Source organism: Elaeis guineensis, chromosome 3 (genome assembly GCF_000442705.2).
Source record: "Elaeis guineensis isolate ETL-2024a chromosome 3, EG11, whole genome shotgun sequence".
Taxonomy (NCBI): domain Eukaryota; kingdom Viridiplantae; phylum Streptophyta; class Magnoliopsida; order Arecales; family Arecaceae; genus Elaeis; species Elaeis guineensis.
In genome coordinates this window covers 119,423,159-119,444,329 of record NC_025995.2, presented here as the reverse complement: position 1 = coordinate 119,444,329, position 21,171 = coordinate 119,423,159, and the positions used below count along the sequence as shown (strand labels likewise).

General features: G+C 40.0%; 2 protein-coding genes across 3 annotated transcripts in view; both read right to left on the bottom strand.

Annotated features, from left to right (window-relative positions):
* LOC140850986 (probable RNA-dependent RNA polymerase 5) overlaps positions 1–19,656 on the bottom strand; it is a 39,795-nt gene extending 20,139 nt beyond the window's left edge. Inside the window, exons 1-10 of one of the 2 annotated variants that reach the window (XM_073254643.1) lie at positions 19,512–19,656; positions 16,359–16,557; positions 16,170–16,257; positions 15,914–16,057; positions 11,321–11,395; positions 11,162–11,233; positions 8,375–8,481; positions 4,338–4,486; positions 3,873–4,095; positions 3,442–3,667 (exon numbers count right to left, since the gene is read on the bottom strand). In XM_073254643.1, the coding sequence (XP_073110744.1) occupies positions 3,442–3,667; positions 3,873–4,095; positions 4,338–4,486; positions 8,375–8,481; positions 11,162–11,233; positions 11,321–11,395; positions 15,914–16,057; positions 16,170–16,257; positions 16,359–16,557; positions 19,512–19,617 (1,389 nt within the window). In that variant the 5' untranslated portion in view covers positions 19,618–19,656. The remainder of the gene's footprint in view (positions 1–3,441; positions 3,668–3,872; positions 4,096–4,337; positions 4,487–8,374; positions 8,482–11,161; positions 11,234–11,320; positions 11,396–15,913; positions 16,058–16,169; positions 16,258–16,358; positions 16,558–19,511) is intronic. The other variant, XM_073254644.1, reaches the window with a different exon arrangement.
* A 929-nt stretch (positions 19,657–20,585) lies between these two features.
* LOC105041461 (probable RNA-dependent RNA polymerase 5) overlaps positions 20,586–21,171 on the bottom strand; it is a 34,803-nt gene continuing 34,217 nt past the window's right edge. Inside the window, exon 19 of the mRNA XM_073253448.1 lies at positions 20,586–20,647. Within this exon, the coding sequence (XP_073109549.1) occupies positions 20,586–20,647 (62 nt within the window). The remainder of the gene's footprint in view (positions 20,648–21,171) is intronic.

Here is a 21,171-nt window from a genome sequence, read left to right as displayed (position 1 = left end):
GCGGAGGGGGCAGCAGACTGATAGCGATATCTGTAACCGTCTGGCAGTGGGCTGCCCAGGGTCAGGCGAAGTTTGTTGCGAAGAGTAGTGGAGTGGACCCGTGGCTATCACCGGGGCGTGCCACGTGGAGTCTGCCGCGGGGACTGGAGCGGCGCCCGTTGTCGCGACTTGCCATAGGATGGAAGAATCACGCGGTATCCGTCGCAGGAAGTGGGGCAATGCTGTGGCCGTTATTGCGGCCTGCCAGGGAGTGATGGAGCCGCATAGAATCCGCCGCAGGGGGTGGAGCAGAATCGTGGCCGTTACTACAGCCTGCCAGGGAGTAATGGAGCCGCGTAGGATCCGCCGCAGGGAGTGGAGCAGAGTCGTGGCCGTTACTACGGCCTGCCAGGGGGTCCAGACTTGTCAGCAGAAGTTCGGTTGGAGTCTGTAGCTGGAGTTGGGAGCGAAGTCCAGTTCCTGTAGGAGCTCGGACGAGGTCTTCCTGCAGTCGAAGTTGGGGGCGCAATTCGGCTCCCGTAGGAGTCCAGACGAAGTTTGTCCGTAGCCGGGGTCGTGGGCGGAGCCCGGCTCCCGTAGGAGTCTGGACGAAGTCTACCTGCAATTAAAGTCAGGGACGAAGTTCGGCTCCCTTAGGAGTCCGGACGAAGTTTACCTGTAAGCGAAGTCGTGGGCGGAGCCCGACTCCCGTAGGAGTCCGGACGAAGCCTTCCCGCAGCCGAGGTCGAGGACGGAGCCCGGCTCCCATGGGAGTCCGGGCGAAGCCTTCCAGCAGTTGAGGTTGGGGACGGAGTCCGGCTCCCGTAGGAGTCCGGACGAAGTCTGCCTGTGGCTGGAGTCGGAGACAAGATCTGGCTCCTGTAGGAGTCCAGTCGAAGTCTACCTGCAATTAAAGTCAGGGACGAAGTTCGGCTCCCTTAAGAGTTCGGACGAAGTTTACCTGTAAGTGAAGTCGTGGGCGGAGTCCGACTCCCATAGGAGTCCGGACGAAGTCTGCCTGCGGTTGAAGTCGGGAGCGAAGTCCGGCTCCCGTAAGAGTCCGGACGGAGTCTTCTTGCAGCCGGAGCTGGGGACGAGGTCCGGCTCCCGTAGGAGTCCGGGCAGAGTCTACCTGCAATTAAAGTTAGGGACGAAGTTCGGCACCCTTAAGAGTCCGGACGAAGTTTACCTGTAAGCGAAGTCGTGGGCGGAGCCCGGCTCCCGTAGGAGTACGGGCGAAGCCTTCCCGCAGCCGAGGTCGAGGACGGAGCCCGGCTCCCATGGGAGTCCGGGCGAAGCCTTCCAGCAGTTGAGGTTGGGGACGGAGTCCGACTCCCATAGGAGTCCGGACGAAGTCTGCCTGTGGCTGGAGTCGGAGACGAGATCTGGCTCCCGTAGGAGTCCGATCGAAGTCTACTTGCAATTAAAGTCAGGGACGAAGTTCGGCTCCTTTAAGAGTTCGGACGAAGTTTACCTGTAAGCGAAGTCGTGGGCGGAGCCCAACTCCCGTAGGAGTACGGGCGAAGCCTTCCCGCAGCTGAGGTCAAGGACGGAGCCCGGCTCCCATGGGAGTCCGGGCGAAGCCTTCCAGCAGTTGAGGTTGGGGATGGAGTCCGGCTCCCGTAGGAGTCCGGACGAAGTCTGCCTGTGGCTGGAGTCGAAGACGAGATCTGGCTCCCGTAGGAGTCCGAACGAAGTCTACCTGCAATTAAAGTCAGGGACGAAGTTCGGCTCCCTTAAGAGTTCGAACGAAATTTACCTGTAAGCGAAGTCGTGGGCGGAGCCCGGCTCCCGTAGAAGTATGGGCGAAGCCTTCCGGCAGCCGAGGTCGAGGACGGAGCCCGGCTCCCATGGGAGTCCGGGCGAAGCCTTCCAGCAGTTGAGGTTGGGGATGGAGTCCGGCTCCCGTAGGAGTGCGGACAAAGTCTGCCTGTGGCTGGAGTCGAAGATGAGATCTGGCTCTCGTAGGAGTCCGGTCGAAGTCTACCTGCAATTAAAGTCAGGGACGAAGTTCGACTCCCTTAAGAGTCCGGACGAAGTTTACCTGTAAGCGAAGTCGTGGGCGGAGCCCGACTCCCATAGGAGTACGGGCGAAGCCTTCCCACAGCCGAGGTCGAGGACGGAGCCCGGCTCCCATGGGAGTCCGGGCGAAGCCTTCCAGCAGTTGAGGTTGGGGATGGAGTCCGGCTCCCGTAGGAGTCCGGACGAAGTCTGCTTGTGGCTGGAGTCGAAGACGAGATCTGGCTCCCGTAGGAGTCCGGTCGAAGTCTACCTGCAATTAAAGTCAGGGACGAAGTTCGGCTCCCTTAAGAGTCCGGACGAAGTTTACCTGTAAGCGAAGTTGTGGGCGGAGCACGGCTCCCGTAGGAGTACGGGCGAAGCCTTCCCGCAGTCGAGGTCGAAGACGGAGCTCGGCTCCCATGGGAGTCCGGGCGAAGCCTTCCAGCAGTTGAGGTTGGGGACGGAGTCCGACTCCCGTAGGAGTCCGGACGAAATCTGCCTGTGGCTGGAGTCGAAGACGAGATCTGGCTCCCGTAGGAGTCCGGTCGAAGTCTACCTGCAATTAAAGTCAGGGACAAAGTTCGGCTCCCTTGAGAGTCCGGATGAAGTTTACCTGCAATTGGAGTCGTGGGCGGAGTCCGGCTCCCGTAGGAGTCCGGACGAAGTCTGCCTGCGGTTGAAGTCAGGGACAAAGTTCGGCTAAAGGACGAAGTTTACCTGCAATTGGAGTCGTGGGCGGAGTCCGACTCCCGTAGGAGTCCGGACGAAGTCTGCCTGCGGTTGAAGTCGGGAGCGAAGTCCGGCTCCCGTAGGAGTCCGGACGGAGTCTTCTTGCAGCCGGATCTGGGGACGAGGTCCGGCTCCCGCAGGAGTCCGGGCAGAGTCTTTCTGCAATTAAAGTCAGGTGCGAAGTCCGGCTCCCGTAGGAGTCCGGGCATTGTGAAGAATCCGGTCGACGCCGGCGGAATCCTGCCCGTCGGCAAGACTTGGGAGTGTGGCGGAGGCTCGACCGCCTGAGGGGTTTGAAGAGACGTTGCCGGAGGTCGAAAGTCAGTTGGATCCCCGGAGGATCACCCCCGTCACGAACTTCGGCTGGGGGATATTTTATACCCAACAGGTAATAATTTTTTAATGTCGGTTTGGTGGACCCATTTTAGGGATAGAAATCATGGGATCCCTAAAATTTTTAATATCCAGTACCTCCAAGGAATTGCAAATTATTTTCTCTAGGGCCCAGCAGATGGCATCCTAAGGAAAATGGTAATGCCACATCAGCTGTCCTATATTTGAGTCCTGCTAGAAGCACTCTATATGGAAAACAAAAGATCCTTTGTTATTAAGCGAAGAGCTAAAATATTATTAAAAGCAAAATATGTGATTTATATACTGAACATACTTAAGAATACCCATGGTTATGTATGCTATTACGCTATATATCAATCAGAACCTAAACAAACTAACCTGTGGATTTCTTGAGACCCAATACATATCTCCATCGAAATCACCGCCAGCCATCTCATCAGCCAAAGATCGTGGCCCTTTTGCAGGGAAGAGAATAGCATATTTAGAATTTCCTACAATCTTATCCAGGCCTTTGACATAGGTGGCAGTTAAGATGTGTACGTCACCAAAGTGTAGCCCAGGATGCCTATAAACAAGAACATCTCCAGAAACATGTCCATTTTCACTGCATATTATGGATAAAAAGATGAACATCAAACCAGAAATATTTTAATATCTAGAACATGAAGAATGTGAATTGAGCTTAATATTACAAAGCAAGGAATTGAGCAAGAATGGATACTAAGCAAAATAATATGCTGAAATTTGTGCTAGAATTATTCCAGGGAATTTTGTGCAAAATTATAAATAATAGTTGCAAAAATACATACAGGATGATACAAACTTCATTAGGTTTTAATGTTCCTGTTGGATCCACCGTTCCCATTAAGTGATAACACTCGCTTACAGGAAGTTTTCCTTCCTTGAGTACCTTCATTTCCTCCCTCATCAGCACCAACAATCGAGACTGCAAATATGGCTCATTGAGTGGAATTCCACAAAGAATCATTCTTGCCACAAGAAAATCATCCATATCCCCATATTTAAGCGCAACTGTAATTCTAAATGAAGAAGTTAGGCCGAAGAATTATACCTTTCAGAAATAAATTCAAAGGAAAAATTTAGATGAATGTCACAAGGCAATTTTTTTTATGTCAGTTAGTAGCTTGGGACATCAAGACACTAGAAAGAAAATCAAATTGCAAATCTTTAACATTAACATAACAGATAGTTTTACTACAATTTACCAAAGGAATTCTATCATTGTTTTGTATGTGCATTTACAAAAATGGTACCTCTAAGTGCAGCTTGTTTATTGTACTGAATATTTTGTGCATCATCCAGAGCATTCATCAGAAGTTCCAAAAAGTACTCTTTTGGGACTCCTCCATGGTGAAGAAGAGCAATTAAGTTTCTCGATAAAAATGTTCTCTTTGGTCGATTGCTGGAATGAAAAAGGAACAATTATTATTTTCCAAAATGAATAGCATATGAAGAAAGGTTGAAGCATATGTACATCAAAGTAAAATCATATAGCTGCACTCACTGTTCACCAAAACTAAGCAACACAAAGAATTAGGTAATGATCCATTTAATTTTCCATCAATGCAGTGTACATTAACAATCGAACTCCCAAGCTTGAAGGGAGATGATAATCACCATTCGCAAAGCCTTTATATATGTCAAGTTATACATAATTATCATTTCCTAAGATGCATAGCCGAAGGAAAAATGTCTTAAGTGTTTTTACATCATGGTGAAAACATATAGTGATAACAATATGAATACTGACCGAGGCAAGAAAAATATTACATACACCAATGAAATATGTAATAACAGTAAAATTTCCAAAGTTTGAAGAGAGATAATTGTGATCACCCGGCCCAATTGGGCCTAGAATCAATCCACAGCCCAGAAAAAAAAAAAAAAAGGGGAAACAGAGGAGAAGACTCCCGAAGAGAGTCTTCTTCCTCCTCTCACCAGCTCCCAATCGGAGTCAGAGAGCCCCCCCCCCTCCGGCTCTATTTAAGGAGGAGAATCCTCCTCTCTCCCTCTCACTGAAGATTCGAGACTCGGCGGCAATTGCCGGAAAACCACCGCAGAGACCATCCCTGTGCCATCCTTTTTGCTCGCCGAAAAAGCCTCGCCGACGTCGAAGGTGAGCCTCCTCCCCTTCCTCTCTTCTCCTCCTTTCTCCCCATGCCCATGTGCACGATCGCCGGCGACCGGAGTCGCCGGATTTCTTGGAGAAAGGGATTCGGTCTCTTTTGAATGTGTGGGCGTCGGTGGCCGCCGCCGGCCACCGGCTTGGCCTTCCTCTTGCCGCAGGGTCGCCCCTCCTCCTGCCGACGGCCGCCCATGCCGGTTGCACCGCCGGCCGGCCGGCCAACAGGGGATTGTGAGATCTCCTGTTTCGGCTCAATGGAAGCCCACGGGAAGAAGAAAAGAAAAAGAAGAAGAAGAAGGAAAGGAAAAAGAAAAAGAAAAGAAAAAGGAAAAAGGAAAAAAGAAAAAGAAAAGAAAAGAAAATGCAAAATAGAAAAATTAAAAAAAAATAGAAAAAAAAATAAAATAAGAGAAAAATTTCCTCTCCCCTCTTTCTCCCTCTTTCTCTCTCTTCTCTCTCTTTCTCTCTCTATTTTCTCTCTCTAAAAAGAAAAAGAAAAAGAAAAAGAAAGGAAAATATATATATATATATAATAATAATAATAAATACATGTGAGAGAAAGTTTCTCTCATCTCTCTCTTAAGTCTTTCTCTCTCCTCTCTCTACCTTCTCTCTAAATTTTCTTTCTATTTTCTCTCTCTAGACCTTTCTCTCTCATTATGGATTTTATCTCTCTAGGGTCATTCTCTCTCTCTGATTGCATCACATATCCTAGGATAAACTTGAGATGAAAATATGATGATCTGAGACTGCTCCAAAATTCGTGCAGTAGATTGGATCCCGATCCGATCCTTATTCGAAATTGATAATATCAATCATGATTAATCCATATTAAGTCACCCTGATATGACCTCTGATAATCTCAATCATGATTGCCACTTTTGAAGGATACGAAGATTCTCTCTCTACTTTCTCTCTCATGACCGACTTTCTCTCTCTAAAAAAGGTCTATGAATCCTGTATCGAGTCATGCCTTTATCTTTTAGAAGCTCATATTGACTCTAACAAGATGATCTGAAGTTGCTTTGATATCCGTGCTGTATGTCAACTTCATTTGGCCATATCAAGTATTTTTCAAACCCATTATTAAAGAACCATATTGATTGATCTTGACCTTAATTCGATCTGTGCTTCACGATTTCTTGATCAAGTCACTTAAATCTGACCCTCAGATCAGAGATCCTGAATTGTCCTGGTATCTGAATGGACCGACACATCCGGACAACAATCCTCTTTCCTTATGATTTAATCTTATTATATTTATGGAATAGAAATTGATGATGATTTGATATTTTAAATAGGATTAGCTGATTCTTTTAATAAAGTCTGAAGATCTAAGATGAACGAGGTAAGTGGATTTTATGCTCCTTATTTATTTTTAAATGATCATGCTTTTATGTAAAGAATTACTATTGATGAAATCATAATTTTTCATAAAATAAGGATCGGCATATGTAATATGAAAAAGCATGTTTTATTATGAGCATTGATTTCATGAATATGTCTTATAAAAATAGCATGATTATGAAGCATGAATTTTATTGTTTTTCTATTTATGTATATGTATGTTTTAAGAAAAAGATAAAATGATTTCAAAGGCTCTCAGATAGCTATGAATGAATCCCTTCGGGAAGGTCGACATCCGGAGCTAGTATCCACACGAAACATGGCCCTGCCAGCAGGTATAAAGTTGGCATATGAATTAAGAACTCTGTCGATTAAGAACCATGGCCCTGTCACGGGTATAATAGTGACCTTAGCACGAATGTCTGTGAGCAATGTTTTGAAACATGACATGAATACATGATGAAAATGATTTACGATTCATAATTGTGAAATATACATGATTTATGCATGCATGATGAGCTTATAACTTGTTTTATTATATGCTCTATGAAATATTTATTTTTGCAATAATTGTTATTTGCTAAATGATGCATTATCATAGAAAACTTATGCTTGATCCGGTAAGGAAGCGGAAGTCTACTTACTGAGCTAGTGTAGCTCATATTCTTTTTGTTTTCTTTTTCATGTACAAAAAAATAAGACTAGGACCGAAGGAAAGAGAATCCAGGCTTGGGGATTAGCAAAGCAAGTTTAAAAATTTTGCTCTAGGAATTCAGTTTATATTTATAGATTGTAGTCATTATGAATTTTAAGACTTGGATTATTTTATCTTTGGATTTAGATGCTCTGAACCAGTTTTGGTTTAATTAAATATTTGAATTGAACTTTATTATTACATTTATTTGTGATACACCTGTTATTATATTTAAGAAGATGAATTTTGGCTTCATGTTATCGTGGGTCCATCCCTCGGTAGCATGGCCGTGTTATGTCCCGGGTTTGGGGCGTGACAATAATAATCAGAAAGCCCTTTTTACATATTTCAGGTTACAAAAAGTCAGAAAATATTAGTTTAAGGTTGATGCAATATGTAAGCATGCATGTAGGTACCTAAGGATGAATGCATATGCAGATTACATTATGTCTCTATACAATTTAAAAAATAGAAGCATTTAAAAAATCTCAACGATTATGAAGATAAAGAACACAATTTATTAAAATAGGTTATCCTTTATACACATTAAATAAAACATGACTAGAACTTATACAAAAATACATCTCTTTGTAGTATAAACTGAAGACTGAATGTCAGAGATATTGATGCATATAGAATCATTTTACACTTAAAATAGATACTTATTTATGCCAAGTGCCAAAAATCTAACAGGAGGGCAAGTTCTGCAAAAACAGGATAATTTGAGGGATATATGTGCACATAGTTATTTTTGAAGGTCAAATAACATTAACTTACACTCACAGGGGTGCATGAATTCATCTAAAAGTTGCCAACCAGGCTATGCAACATAAACATTGCACACAACTATAATAAATTGCAACAGCAGTTCCTGCTCAAATGGGAAATCTAATTCGCAGTCACTTCTGAAATTCGCTCAAGCATATAATTTTATCAAAGAAACTAATGCATGTCAAACAGAAACCATAGTATGTATATCCAAAAAGCCAAGTATCGACCACAATGAGCATAGCTCAAAAGCAAAACAGAAAAGTAATTTGCATCATGAAATAATCAAAATAATAATGTGGATTTAAAAAGAGAAGCCAACACTACATTGTCCTTCGGTTTCAGATTAAACATACCTCGTACCAACAACTTCCAAAGAGTTGCAAGATTGGATGTATGAGATGCTTGGATCCACTTTGACTTTTATCATTGAAGGTCGTATAAGAATAGTGTTTGGAGGAAGCTATAACATATTTATGAAAAAATGACTTACTTAGACAAGATTATTAAAAACTAAAAATATAAACATAAACTTTACGACATCAAAGTACTAATAAAACATTCACTCATCCATCAAAACATTGTATCATGCAAAATTGACAAATTATATAATAAACATCACAGACTTGTCAAGCATGTATAGTTGTCACTAGATATTCAAGAAAACAAGGCTGCTGATGAGTGAAAACATCAATCAAGGACTTTCTACGCATTAGAAGCATGATGTCTGGTGCACATCAACACGCTTAACTCCCATAAGACTGATGCCAGAAATTGGGGCCACAAACCTATCAAATCAAACCAAGATCCGCCAAACTAGGAATAGAATCAGCCAAAAACTAGGAAGATTCAGCCACCCAAAATGAAACAAGGTAGAAGTGGCGTCCAAACCTAGTTGAACCAACTGGTTCCACCCAGCATCAAATGGTTATGACCCGGTTTGCCTAGGTCAAACCAGGCCCTTTTATAAAACCTAATGCTCCCCACCCCCCACATTTGATCTACCGATCTCTCTTTTCTCTCCTCTTTGAAACCCCAGACATTGCCCTTCACCCACCCCTCCACCTTACCCTCCTCCAAATCCCCTACTCATCTTCTGGCATGACTCCATGGGGGCCTCATCGATATCTCCAGCCCCAGTCAACGATCTCCATCGCCTATCAATGAACTCGGTGTCAATAGATGAGCTTTGGCCCTGATAAACAATGTCCAACACCAATTGACAACCTCCGGCCCCACCGATCGATGATGCCCTAACCGATGACCTTCAGGCTCTAATCAACAACCCCCAATCCACCACTCCTTTGGTATGTTCTTCTCTTCTCTCTCTGCCTTCTTCTTTATTTCTTGCTTGTTTGCCCTTGGTGGTACCTGACCAACACGAGCATGTGCACTGTGTGTTGGTATGATACTACCAACCCAGTACAAGTCACGCTAGTTTTGCGAACCTTGAATCAATCTATCATCCAATTCAGTTAGGCCCAATCTGATGCAATTTTTCGCACTTGTTGCTCAAGTCTGGGAATAAAAAATGACCAGTTTGAAAAATGTAGTTGGTTCTAGGTCATATTTTTTTCCTACCTGTTTTGTTATAAAGTTGTATGTGCCTAGCTAAGATTAAGGTCTCATTGTGGTAGTGTAATTGCATTAAGTTGAATTCAAAATGGTCAACTTCAAGCCTTGTTAGAATCTGATCAACACAAACTAGACACAAACATGATTAGGTTAGGATCATCCACATCTATAAACTACCTCAATTTTAGATTATGTAGTCAAGTCAATTAGAATAAAAATAAAAAACTAAATATAAATAATATAAATAACCCCCAACCTCTCTTCCTTTACCACCTAACACTGAACCTTTGCTTTACTCTCTCCCTCACATGCAGGGAATATAGAATTGATGCTCATGCCCATGGGCATATAAATCAAGGACCTAAAGGCCTCATTCTTCGTTCAATTTATTAAAAGGGCCTAGAGACCATGAAGCAATAAAAGATGGCAAACAAGGGACCAAACTCAAAATTAAGCTTGGCAATTCCTATGAGTCTGGTGGAGATTTTAGAAAGGAAAGGGAACTCAAAGATGTTGATAAGAATCTAGGCCATAAGAATGGACTTCTAATCTTCTTGGAACTTGTGGAAGCCTTGAAGGCATGGAATGTCGTACCAGACCAAACCGCCCGGTACACCCGGTATTGTACCAAACCAATGCGGAACCAGCACGGTTTGGCTCTAATACTCAGTAAATGCCCTTGAACTGGTCTAAACCAATCTGAACGATTCAGCTCGGGCCGATACACAGCTGAACCATCCAATACGAGCTGGTTGGGCCATCACTCAAATGGCTGAGAAGGCTCAGGAGCCTTCTTAAGCCATTTTCTCTAATTTTCCACATCCCCCCCCCCCCGCAAATAAAAAAAAATCAAAAAATTGAGTGATGGCCAAACCGGCTTATATCGTATGGTTCGGCCATGTACTGGCTCGAACTAAACAATTCAAACCGGTTTAGACCAGTTTGGGCGCATTTAGCGAATCCTAGGACCAAACCGTGCCGGTTCCGCACCAGCTCGGGTCGATACAGGGTGTACTAGATGGTTCAATCCAGTACGGCATTCCATGCTCTTTAGGCTCATTCACCTAACAAAATGTTTCGGACAACAATCTGCACGAAAGCATCTTGAAAGTACAGTTGTAGGCTTGCAGCTATTTAGAGAAAAGGTTTAGTGCACATTAGTTGCACAATCAACTTACATGTTCTTCCTTTGTACAAACCTATACAATGATAGATTGGTTCTTTGCCTTGCATCCCTTGGTGCTGCAAAAGTATTCTCACTTCTCAATTGTCATATATGTGCTGAGATTGCATAATTTTACACCGCAAAAGAATTCTAAATAACACTTATGAATAAAGTCATGAGCACATGTAATAGCTCGCCAACCAAGTAATTACAACATATGTTTTAGCACTATTATGACATTATCATAAAAATAAAAATCCTTTTATCTATATCATGCCACATGATCTACGCAATCCAGAATCAGTGGCAAACTTTTGACTGCAAAATAATTGATTCAAGTTATTGTGAAGACACACTGACACCTTTCATTGTCACTAAGGGCAAAGATAATAAATATACCTACCCGTTTGTCTATTAGAAGGGTTCCCTTCACAGCACGACCATCCTTGAACAAGCGGAATTGGATAAGCAAAGGCTATCAGGAAACAAGAGGATCGGAAGTTTCATTAATCATGCATGAGAATGTAAGAGCTAGAAATTGCAAAGCACCTTACATGCATACCGGTTCAGCACTACAAGATCTGCATTGTCTTGAACTTGAATCTCTCTCTAAGATGCCAGACCCATCCAAATTTTTCTAAAGATAAAAGTTGAATGACCAAACAGAAGATTGTTACTAGTAAAATAAAAAAGGAATGATCATCTATACTCAAGTGAAAAGCAAAAATAAATCTTAAAACCACAGCATAGTTGGAAACTTGGAATGAGCAAACCAGATGTTTGAGTAAATATCAAAAGAGAAAGGTTGACATCTCAAATAAAACATTAGAAAAATTCTTTACTTTTAAAATATCGAAAGAAATAGCCATGAACTTTTCATGGGTTAAGGCATATCATCGTTCTAAGGTCCTAACATGACAAAGTAGTTAGAAGAAAGAATAAAGGTGCACATCAATCATATGTTTGGTTATCTTGCCTTTTGACTGTGAAGCCTTCTATTTAATATAGTCCCAATTTTGCCTAATATTACTTTTGCAAGCCTAACATTCAAATGTCTTCGGTTGTTGGACTACATAAGATTTTAAATCCCATAGGATGGGGGTTACCAGTTTCTCCATGGAACAAGACTCCCTGTTGTCCTGCCTTGTCCCAAAAGCGGTCACACCTATTCATCTCAGTAGATATCCTCCATCTCTCTCTCCTTCTTTCTTTTCTTTCCTTCTTTTTCTTCTTTTCATCTTTCTTTCTATTCTTCTTTTTTTCCTCTCTCATTCATTCTTTTTTCTACCTTCATTTCTTTTCTTTCCTTTTTCTTTCTTTTCCTTATCCCTTAATTTCTTTTTTCTTTTTTCTTTTTCCTTATTCTTTCTCTTTCCTTTCTTCCTTATTTCCTTCCTTTCTTTTTTTCTTCTCCCTTCCTTTCTCCCTTTTTTCTTCTTCTTTTCTTTCACTTTTCGCTTTTCTTCATCTTTCCTTCCTTTTTTCCTTTCATCTTTCTTCTTCTCTCCCCACATGGACAGGTTTCGGAGTCCCAACCTCATCCCCATCCATTTTCTCACAAAAATAGGATAGAACAGCCGGGACGCCACTTGTCTTGCCAGGATTTAAGACCTTGGGACTAGATATCAAATTAAATCTTTGGTAAAATATTTAACAAGTCCCAAATAGATGATGTGCCCCATAATCCAAATCAAAGCTACAGATTGATAATTTTAATCCAAAACTATACCTGAAGTGGGTGCAACAAGGGCCATTGTGCTAATGTTTAGAATACATGATAGCACGTCTAAATTGAGAATCCACATTTTTTATCATCATATACAAATCTTAAAATTTGTATATATCAGAATTAAATAACTTATGATGCTTTGATCATCACAAAACCTTGTATCATGTCATTAAACCAATCCATTTGCATCCACTCAATGCATGTTAGATTCTACCAAAACATAACTTTCAGTTTCTAGGCATTTCTAATAGTGAGATCACGATCAATGGTGTGAAACTCCAATTTGAAAGGTCTATAATTGATTTTGATCATTAAATATTTTATCAATAGTTTAATGGAGGCCCCATGCAGCACAATGAGGATGTCACTTCATTGTTATGGGAGTGACTATTGTTTTATGTCAAATTAAAAAAAATAGATCGAGCCCCAAAAGGTGACCAAGGCTGGGAAGCAAGTTCATATCAAATGGACCGGTCTTTGATATGTGGTGCATGAGGTTGCATATGCCTCTACGATCCATTGACCACACCGCTAGCTTATGTGTAGTTATCGTATATGGTTTAGCTAATATTGGCCAAAAATATGGTATTCCGTACCGACCAAGCCGGCCGATATATCTCGTACCGTATCGTACCGACAGAAAATCAGTCCGATTCGGGCTAATTTTTCGAAAAACACCCTGAACCACACTAAACCGATAGAAACCGCACGATTCGGGTCAGTTCAGTATGGTATAAGGCCAAACCGACCCGGTTTCCTCTTTTTTTTATGCTGATGGATGATTTTTTTTTTTGATTTTTTTATTGTCAGTACGGTATGGTATGGTATGGTACCATATCAATCGACAACCGGCACAGGATCCGGTACCTATATTTAAAACCTTGGCCAAAAAGGTGGCTGGTTTGCCTAGCACTTTGCACATATATGCAGCAGCATTAGTATTGTGCAATCGCACATGTTGATCGCATTTGTGGGCCCTTGAACATGATGCAACTACATAAGTCAGATATGTGCTTCGCATGAGCTAGCTACATGTACATCCAAGATTTCAAATCCCATAGGATGGAGGTTTCCATGGTTTCTCCATGGAGCGGGATGCCCCGTTATCTCGTCTTATCCCGACAGTAGTCTCGATCATACAATCTGATAGATATCCGCCATCTCGTCCCTTCTTTTTCTTTCTTTCTTTCTTCTTTTTTAATTTCCTTCGTTTCTTTTTTCTTCTTCTTCTATCTTTTTTTCCTTCCCTTTTTCTTTCTTTTTTTATCCCTTTCTTTTTTCTTTTTTTCTCTTTTTCTTTACTTTGTTCCTTCTTTTCTTTTTTTCTTTTTCTTCTCCTTTCTTTTCTTTCTTCCATTTTTCTTCTTTTTTCCTTTCACTTCTTCCTTTTCCTCTCTCTTCTTCATCGTTTGTTCCTTTCTTCTTTTCTCTTTCTTCTTCTCTCCTCATGTGGATGGCTTTGGGAGTTCCGACCCATCCGGTCCCCCGTCTCTCTCCCCTTCTTTTTCTTTCTTTCTTTCTTCTTTTTTAATTTCCTTCGTTTCTTTCTTCTTCTTCTATCTTCCTTTTTTTCCTTCCCTTTTTCTTTCTTTTCTTATCCCTTTCTTTCTTTTTCCTTTGTTTCTTCTTTCTCTTTCCTTTCTTTCTTCTTTCCTTCCTTTCTTTTTCTTCTTCTTTCCTTTCACTTCTTCCTTTTCCTCTTTCTCTTCTTCATCCTTTGTTCCTTTCTTTCTTTTCTCTTTCTTCTTCTCTCCCTATGTGGATGGATTTTGGAGTGCCAACCCATCCAGTTCTCTTTTCTCACAAGAATAGGATAGGATAGATAGAACGCCCCCCCGGTCCCGCTAGGATGTAAAACCTTGTGTACTTAAGTACGAAGGTATAAACACTAATTGCTAGATGTTATTCTTATTAATATTGCTATTATTTGTAAAAATCATTGCTGTATTGTTATATTTAACATATATTATTTATTTTTAGATATTTAAAATATTAAGAGCACATGCAGCCTACATGATACATGTGTGCTATGCAATCCCTTTGACACCCACATACCTCAATCACCTTTTAAAACATTGAAATGAATCATATCAAAACAATAATCGTTAAATTAATGTGGCATTGCAGCCTGCATGACACGTGTTATGCAACTGGTTGACCAGCCACATACCTCAGCTGCCTTTTAAAATATTGAAATGGACCATATCAAATCAATAGCCATAAAAAATTAATGTGACCTTGGGCCCACATCTTTTGCCAACGAAGATGTAGTGGGAGTGTATCAAGATAGAGAGGAAGGAAAGAAAGATCAGGATGAAGGAAAAAATGGTGGGTTCCCACTATGTGATATGATTTCTTAGCATAGAATTATATAAGAGATTCTTAATACAATTGGAGCTCAACTTTGATGAGAAGGAACAAAATGTGATTCTATGAGAGTTTTAGATAGCAAAAGAACAACCAATGCTAGAGGGATTGCCCAAGATCCAAAAATGAGAGCTCATGTCCAGGATTATAAATATACAACAATTTTAAACAATTTGTTTAACCATCAGCTCTGAAACTTCATATGTCGGCTCTCTAAGCTCAAAGTAGCTCCATTTAAACACAAAGAAAGATGCGTTGGAACATGCAATGGGACAATGACTAACACATAATAGGATAATCCTTCAAACAAGCTTTAGATTAGGCTGACTAGATAGAGTAAACCATGGCTTCAAATCTCGGTGGAATGCCTGCAGGATGGCTGGAAAAACCAGGATTTAAAACCAGGACAGTCCCCTTTCATGGGATTTAAAACATTGGAATAAATAGTACTGTCATACCTGGCAAAAATTGTGAACAGGTGAAATTTTCATCATGATTATTTACAGAATCATAAGATGAATCATCCAAGCACATTGGCATATATCTTACAGGAACTGAGCACAAAACAAAGTTCCATATTCATCAATTGTGCTACCTAGTTCAGATGCTTCGTATTTGTGGTATTCTAAGATATTAAATGCATGGATCAAAACATTTGTATTTTGTTAATTGCAAACAGCATCAGTCCATTGCTTTTGGTCTTAAAATTTTGGTTTCCCGCTATCAGATTTTTCTGTGCATATAGCCATTTTTCACATGAATAAGAGGTCAGCAATGAAAAACAATGCAAGTGATTTTGTTGGACACAAACTTCATGAAACCATCAATTACAATTACATATGCAGTAACTCTTTGGAATTCAGAGAGGAAAAATAGAATGGTCCAGCATGATCTACTACAAGGCCATAAGAAATTTTAGTGAACTAAATAAGCTTAACGGCCTTACCCTATCTTGGCCAACAAGAAGACACCCAAGAGAGATATTTTCCCTTTTCCACGAATTTGTAATGAAATCGGTTTTCCCTGATATGTTCAAAAGTAATAAATAAAGTTGCAAACCTGGATGTCTCCTGGAATTGAGCAATGCCCCTTATAGATATTTCCTGGACATTTCATTGCTAAGTCTTCTGAAATAAACCCAGTCCCATCGGTATGGATCCTGGGTTCACCATCTTCATCATACATAATGTTTCCATTTTCATCCTGCAAGATCGCAATTGATAGTAGAAATATGAATCCAAAAATAAGCCACAAAACAAAGAGAAATACCCAAAGGGTAGAAACTTAATATCCTGTGGGGAAAATATAATGATACCATGCAAGTTATGTCTTCAATTTCCTTGACATGAACAGATGTGAGATCAATATCTAACTTGATGGTCTTTGAGAGGATTAAAGAAAACCTGCATTTCTCCATTTGATCAGTGTTTTCAACCAAGAATGCAAATAAACACGTTTACCCATCTGCATTTGAAAATAGAATAATTCTACAAAGAAGTTTAACCTGGTCATGTATTTTGCCAAACTGGAAACCATATGTGCATGCATGAAAATAATACGTGCTTCATGTGTTAGTTTGTCAGACAGTATGTAAGGTTTATCCTCATCCATAGCCCAACTAGATTCCATGCGAACAAAGTAGCACCTCACAGTAGATGAAGTTGGGCTTTTCTTCTTCTCTTCTTTGCCTCCATCTTTGAAAACTGTTAACATTATTTACGACTTGGATTAGTGGATTGCATTTACTTTTCTAGAAAGAATGCCAAAATGATCATTTTGTACAAAATTTTTTGACATAACCGAATTAGTTCAATAGAAACTAAAAGAATGGAGGCCAGAAGCATGAAGCTTAAATATGTAATAGGATAGGTGATACTACAAATAATGTTTCAACAACTTTGCTTCATCTAAACATGAATTACAAGTGGACCAAATACATCAATGATGGAAGAAAAGTCAATGATTAGTTTAGCTTTAATCAAGGGGCAATAACAGCAGTACAGACCAAAATTTTCTCTCCCAATTTTGACATGAGAAATAGTAAGAACAGAATAATAAGGGAAAAGGAACAATTAGATGGGGTAGTCTTGAGTTGAATGTACCCTAACAATAAATTAAAGAAATACAACCAAAAAAGGTGCTTAGCTACTATTACAGGTTAACAAATGCTCCTGTGGAAGATATTAGAGATGTGATCCATGGGTAAATTATTGTAAGGAAGGGCATTACCATTATTGATCATGTTTTCATGAGAGCTCTTCATACATTACAATTCTCAGCATCTCCAGAGGCATTGACAAATCAAAAACACCGAAAGACCATAAGCTGCTATAGGACATTTGGGGTGCTCTATTTCATCTTAATAGACATAAGGAAGTGAAGCCACAATTCAAATCCCTGACCAAGAATGGTTACCCTCAGCCACACGTAACCGCCATCTTAGAAGCTTGCCATTCATATTTAACAATAACTCAAAATCATAAATAGATAAAGCACCAAACCAGATGTCCATCAGAAATCTGTTTTTTCTTTTCCAAGAGAAAATGAATTTGAACAGCAAAAGGCATTCTCATTACCCAAAATGTTGTCAAATGTTGTTTAAGGTTTTTGGATGAATCAACTAATTTTTCTGAATATTCCAAATACTTTAGGCCACACTAAAGCTCCTGGATGAGAATATGCAAATCCTAAATGTCATCATAGAGAAGACCCATCTTTAGATTAGGTTAGTGGAGAAACCCACCATCTACAACTGTCTATAGCACAGTCTCTCAGTCCAAGAGAAACTCGAAAATTAATAGAAAGAAAACATGCACAGTTAAGCATCCATCTAAAAGCCTTTTTGAAGGAAAAAAAGCTTTCCCATTTCATAGAATGATGGAACACCAGCAAACAGTGAAATAAGTAAATAACTTTCACTTTGTATAATATATGCCATCAACTGCTCTTCTCACTAAACATTATGTACAATATGATAGCATCTGCAACCACTTCCAGCAAGAACTACATTGAGGTGTTTCATCTTGTTGCTATGACAACCTCCCCATTTTTCAAGGAATGAAACTGAAAACCATCACCAGTCTTTGTATAATATTTGCCATCAACTGCTCTTCTTCCTAAACATTACCATCTGCAATCTTCCCACTTTACAAGAAATGAAACTGATAACCATCATAATGCATCTCTTCAATAAATACATTTTTGAATCAGGTTGGGTATGGGAAGATGAACGTCACGGCACAGAACACAGACAGAAGGCATGAGTTTGTCAGGAGAAATCTATTTGATTCTTCCATCTGAAGATGGTAATTTTACACTTTTAAGCTCACGTATCTATTCCTAAAATATGCTTACTTGTTTTCATCCCATGCACAGCAGAAGAAGCAAACTTTAAATAAGCTGCATGGCTTATATCTCATAAAACCATCCCTCAAAAAGGACTGCTAATCTACTCTAACCCCCAAATTATTCAGACAAGTTCACCATCAAACAAGTTCTACAACAAAGCAAGATAAACTAGGAGCAGCTAAGCTCAAATAACATCTGCTTCCAAGAAAACGAACACATAATTAGCACACAGCAACTATATGATGAGTGCCACTTTGGCCTAGTCGTTAAAAGTTGAAAGTTGGAACAGTATACACCCAGTTCCAAACTCTCCCCATAAAAAAAATAATAATAAATAAAGACTGAACCACTTTGTTTAAGACCTTCACTGAATGAAACTAAGCCTTTTGATGAGCCATCTATAACCATGAAATAATGAGGTCTGAAGCATACTTTCTAATCTGGTCAATCCATCTCCTCAAATCAACATGCGAGAACAGACCACTTCTGTATGAGCAATAACATAAACCTTTCTAGATCCGGCATGCCTTTGCAGATGTTCATATTTCCGTATGGTCTATGAAGCAATTCAAATCAGGCCAAAAACCATGTCTAATTAACTTTCCAGGAAAGAAACATTTATAATGGAAAAATCACTCTTCTGAGTATTCTCAAACTATGTCTGATTAACTTTCCAAGAAAGAAGCATTTATAATGAAAAAAAAACAGTTCTGAGTACTCTCAAACTAACAACCTTATGCAGACTATCATAAAGGCAATGCATACCTAAAGAATACTACATCAACGAAAAGGGCTCTAAAAATATGAAAATAAATGCGTTAAATATGTGAAATGTATAAAACTTTCTTAGTTCCATCATAATCAAGAATTGCATATGAAGAAGTGTATATTATCTTGCAGTATCATTCAAGTTTGCGAAAGTGGGAATGATACAAACATTAGTATGACAGAGATAAAAGTGACCTTTTCTAGGCTCAGCAATGTGACTTACTAGCTTTTACTGTATGTGTGTGCATGCATCTATATCCATGAATGGATGTGTATGTCTATCAGTATTTATGTAATGGCACATTAAAAGACCTAGATTAAAAACTACCAATATAATAATTGTTGCCGCTGTTCAGCTAAATGAATCAGAATGAATTGACATATAAGGAGATTTTTCGAATGATTCAACATACAACACGAAATAACAATAAGTTATATTTATGTTAAAGTACTCAAAAACGTGGAAAGGATAATACTGACCATGCATGGATAATCAAAAACAAGCCTCTCTCTAGACTAAGAAACCACTTAAACAACTTACCAAAAAAATAATACCGCCGTAAACCTACAAGAATCCCTTCTTTTGCAAATTTATGGTAAACATCAGTAGAAGAGAACAATACAATGTGCAGATCTTTTTTCCCCATGCATATCCTCAGCGAACTTTACTAACAGCACATTGTCATCTCCTAAGACCCGCTGTAGTGAGTTTTGGTGACTTGAAGATATGGGCCCTGGATACATCCATTATAAACACATTTATAACAAGATATTTATAAAATAATGCAAGTGACTAGTGACACATTGAAATGCTAGAGGAGAACTAGAATTTGAAAGAGGAAAGAGGAAATTTTGAGACAAGAAACCAATCTAAAAAATTAAACCAGATAAAATCTCATACATTTATGGGAGAGGGTGATAAAAAAGTTCAGTACCATCTATAAAACTATAGTCATTTTTTTAAGATTCTAGAAGGATCATTCTTGTTGGGAGGGCAATGTTGTCATTGAAGTTGTCTCACTTGGAGATACTTTTAGTTCGTCCTTAGTTGTTTTTTTATGTTGACCTTTTGATTAGGGGATCTTTCTTTCAGTTAGGGCTTTCAAGCCCTCCCCAGCACCCCCACCCCTCCCTCCTCTCCCTCTCCCTCTCCCTCTCTCTCTTTTCCTCTCTCCTTCTCCTTCTTCCCCTCTCTTTTTGGCTCTCCCTTTGTCAGTACGCCATGAACAGCACAGTATGGACCTGTACCATGCAAAACCATTGCCAGCTGGTCCACCCTCTGGTACCAGTTAAGCAAACCTTGTTTACAAGGATCAACATATATGGTTTAAGGTAAAGGCAGAAGAAATTTAAAAAAGACTTTGCAAATGACACGACAAATATTTATGAATAGCATTAGTAGACAATGAGAACAAAAAGAGACAAACAAACTCAAGAGTCCAATACTTTACAAAAAAGATATACAAACTTAAATGCTGAATAATATATATTCCTAAATATTTTATAAATCCTTTGGAATGAACTAAAGCAATCATGCATCCTGAATGGGCACAATATACGCACATAACTACCATGCTGGGGTACAACCCTTTTAAGAAACGATATGTTGAAAAAATCATTCTTTTTTCATTGTTGTTCCCCAAATAGAAGAAATTGCCACAAATTTGAACAACATTGCTGCATAAAGAAACTTTATGAATATCATCCAGGCAAATGAGGAATGAAGTTAAAGAAGAATAGAGGGAGCATAACGATATACGAAACTCAATTAAGGTTATGGTTCCAAGTCAGAAATTTGCTAATTATACTTTCTAGTTTCCTCTTTAATCACATTACGACTATAACTTCTCCGAAAGAATACATTCTAAAGTAGTCATAATTTCTGAGGAAAGGCATGCATTATAGTATAAGTATCCATACTTGCAGCATCATTGAAAACTATCCATCAATCACTGCAAGTTATCCAGCCAAGTCTGCAAGTCCTAAGGCCACCTAGAAGTGTGTCAACGCTAAATGTGGCAACCTAGATGTCAAAACCACAAAAATGGAAGGGGGAAAAAAGATCTTGCTTTACTGTGACACAAAAATCTGAGATGTTTGTATCACGAATCCAATAATCACTAAACTTAAAACAAATCTGGACAAGGACATCCTAGTGCACAACGCTCTCACCATTGAGAAGTCCAAGAAGGGCCAAATGA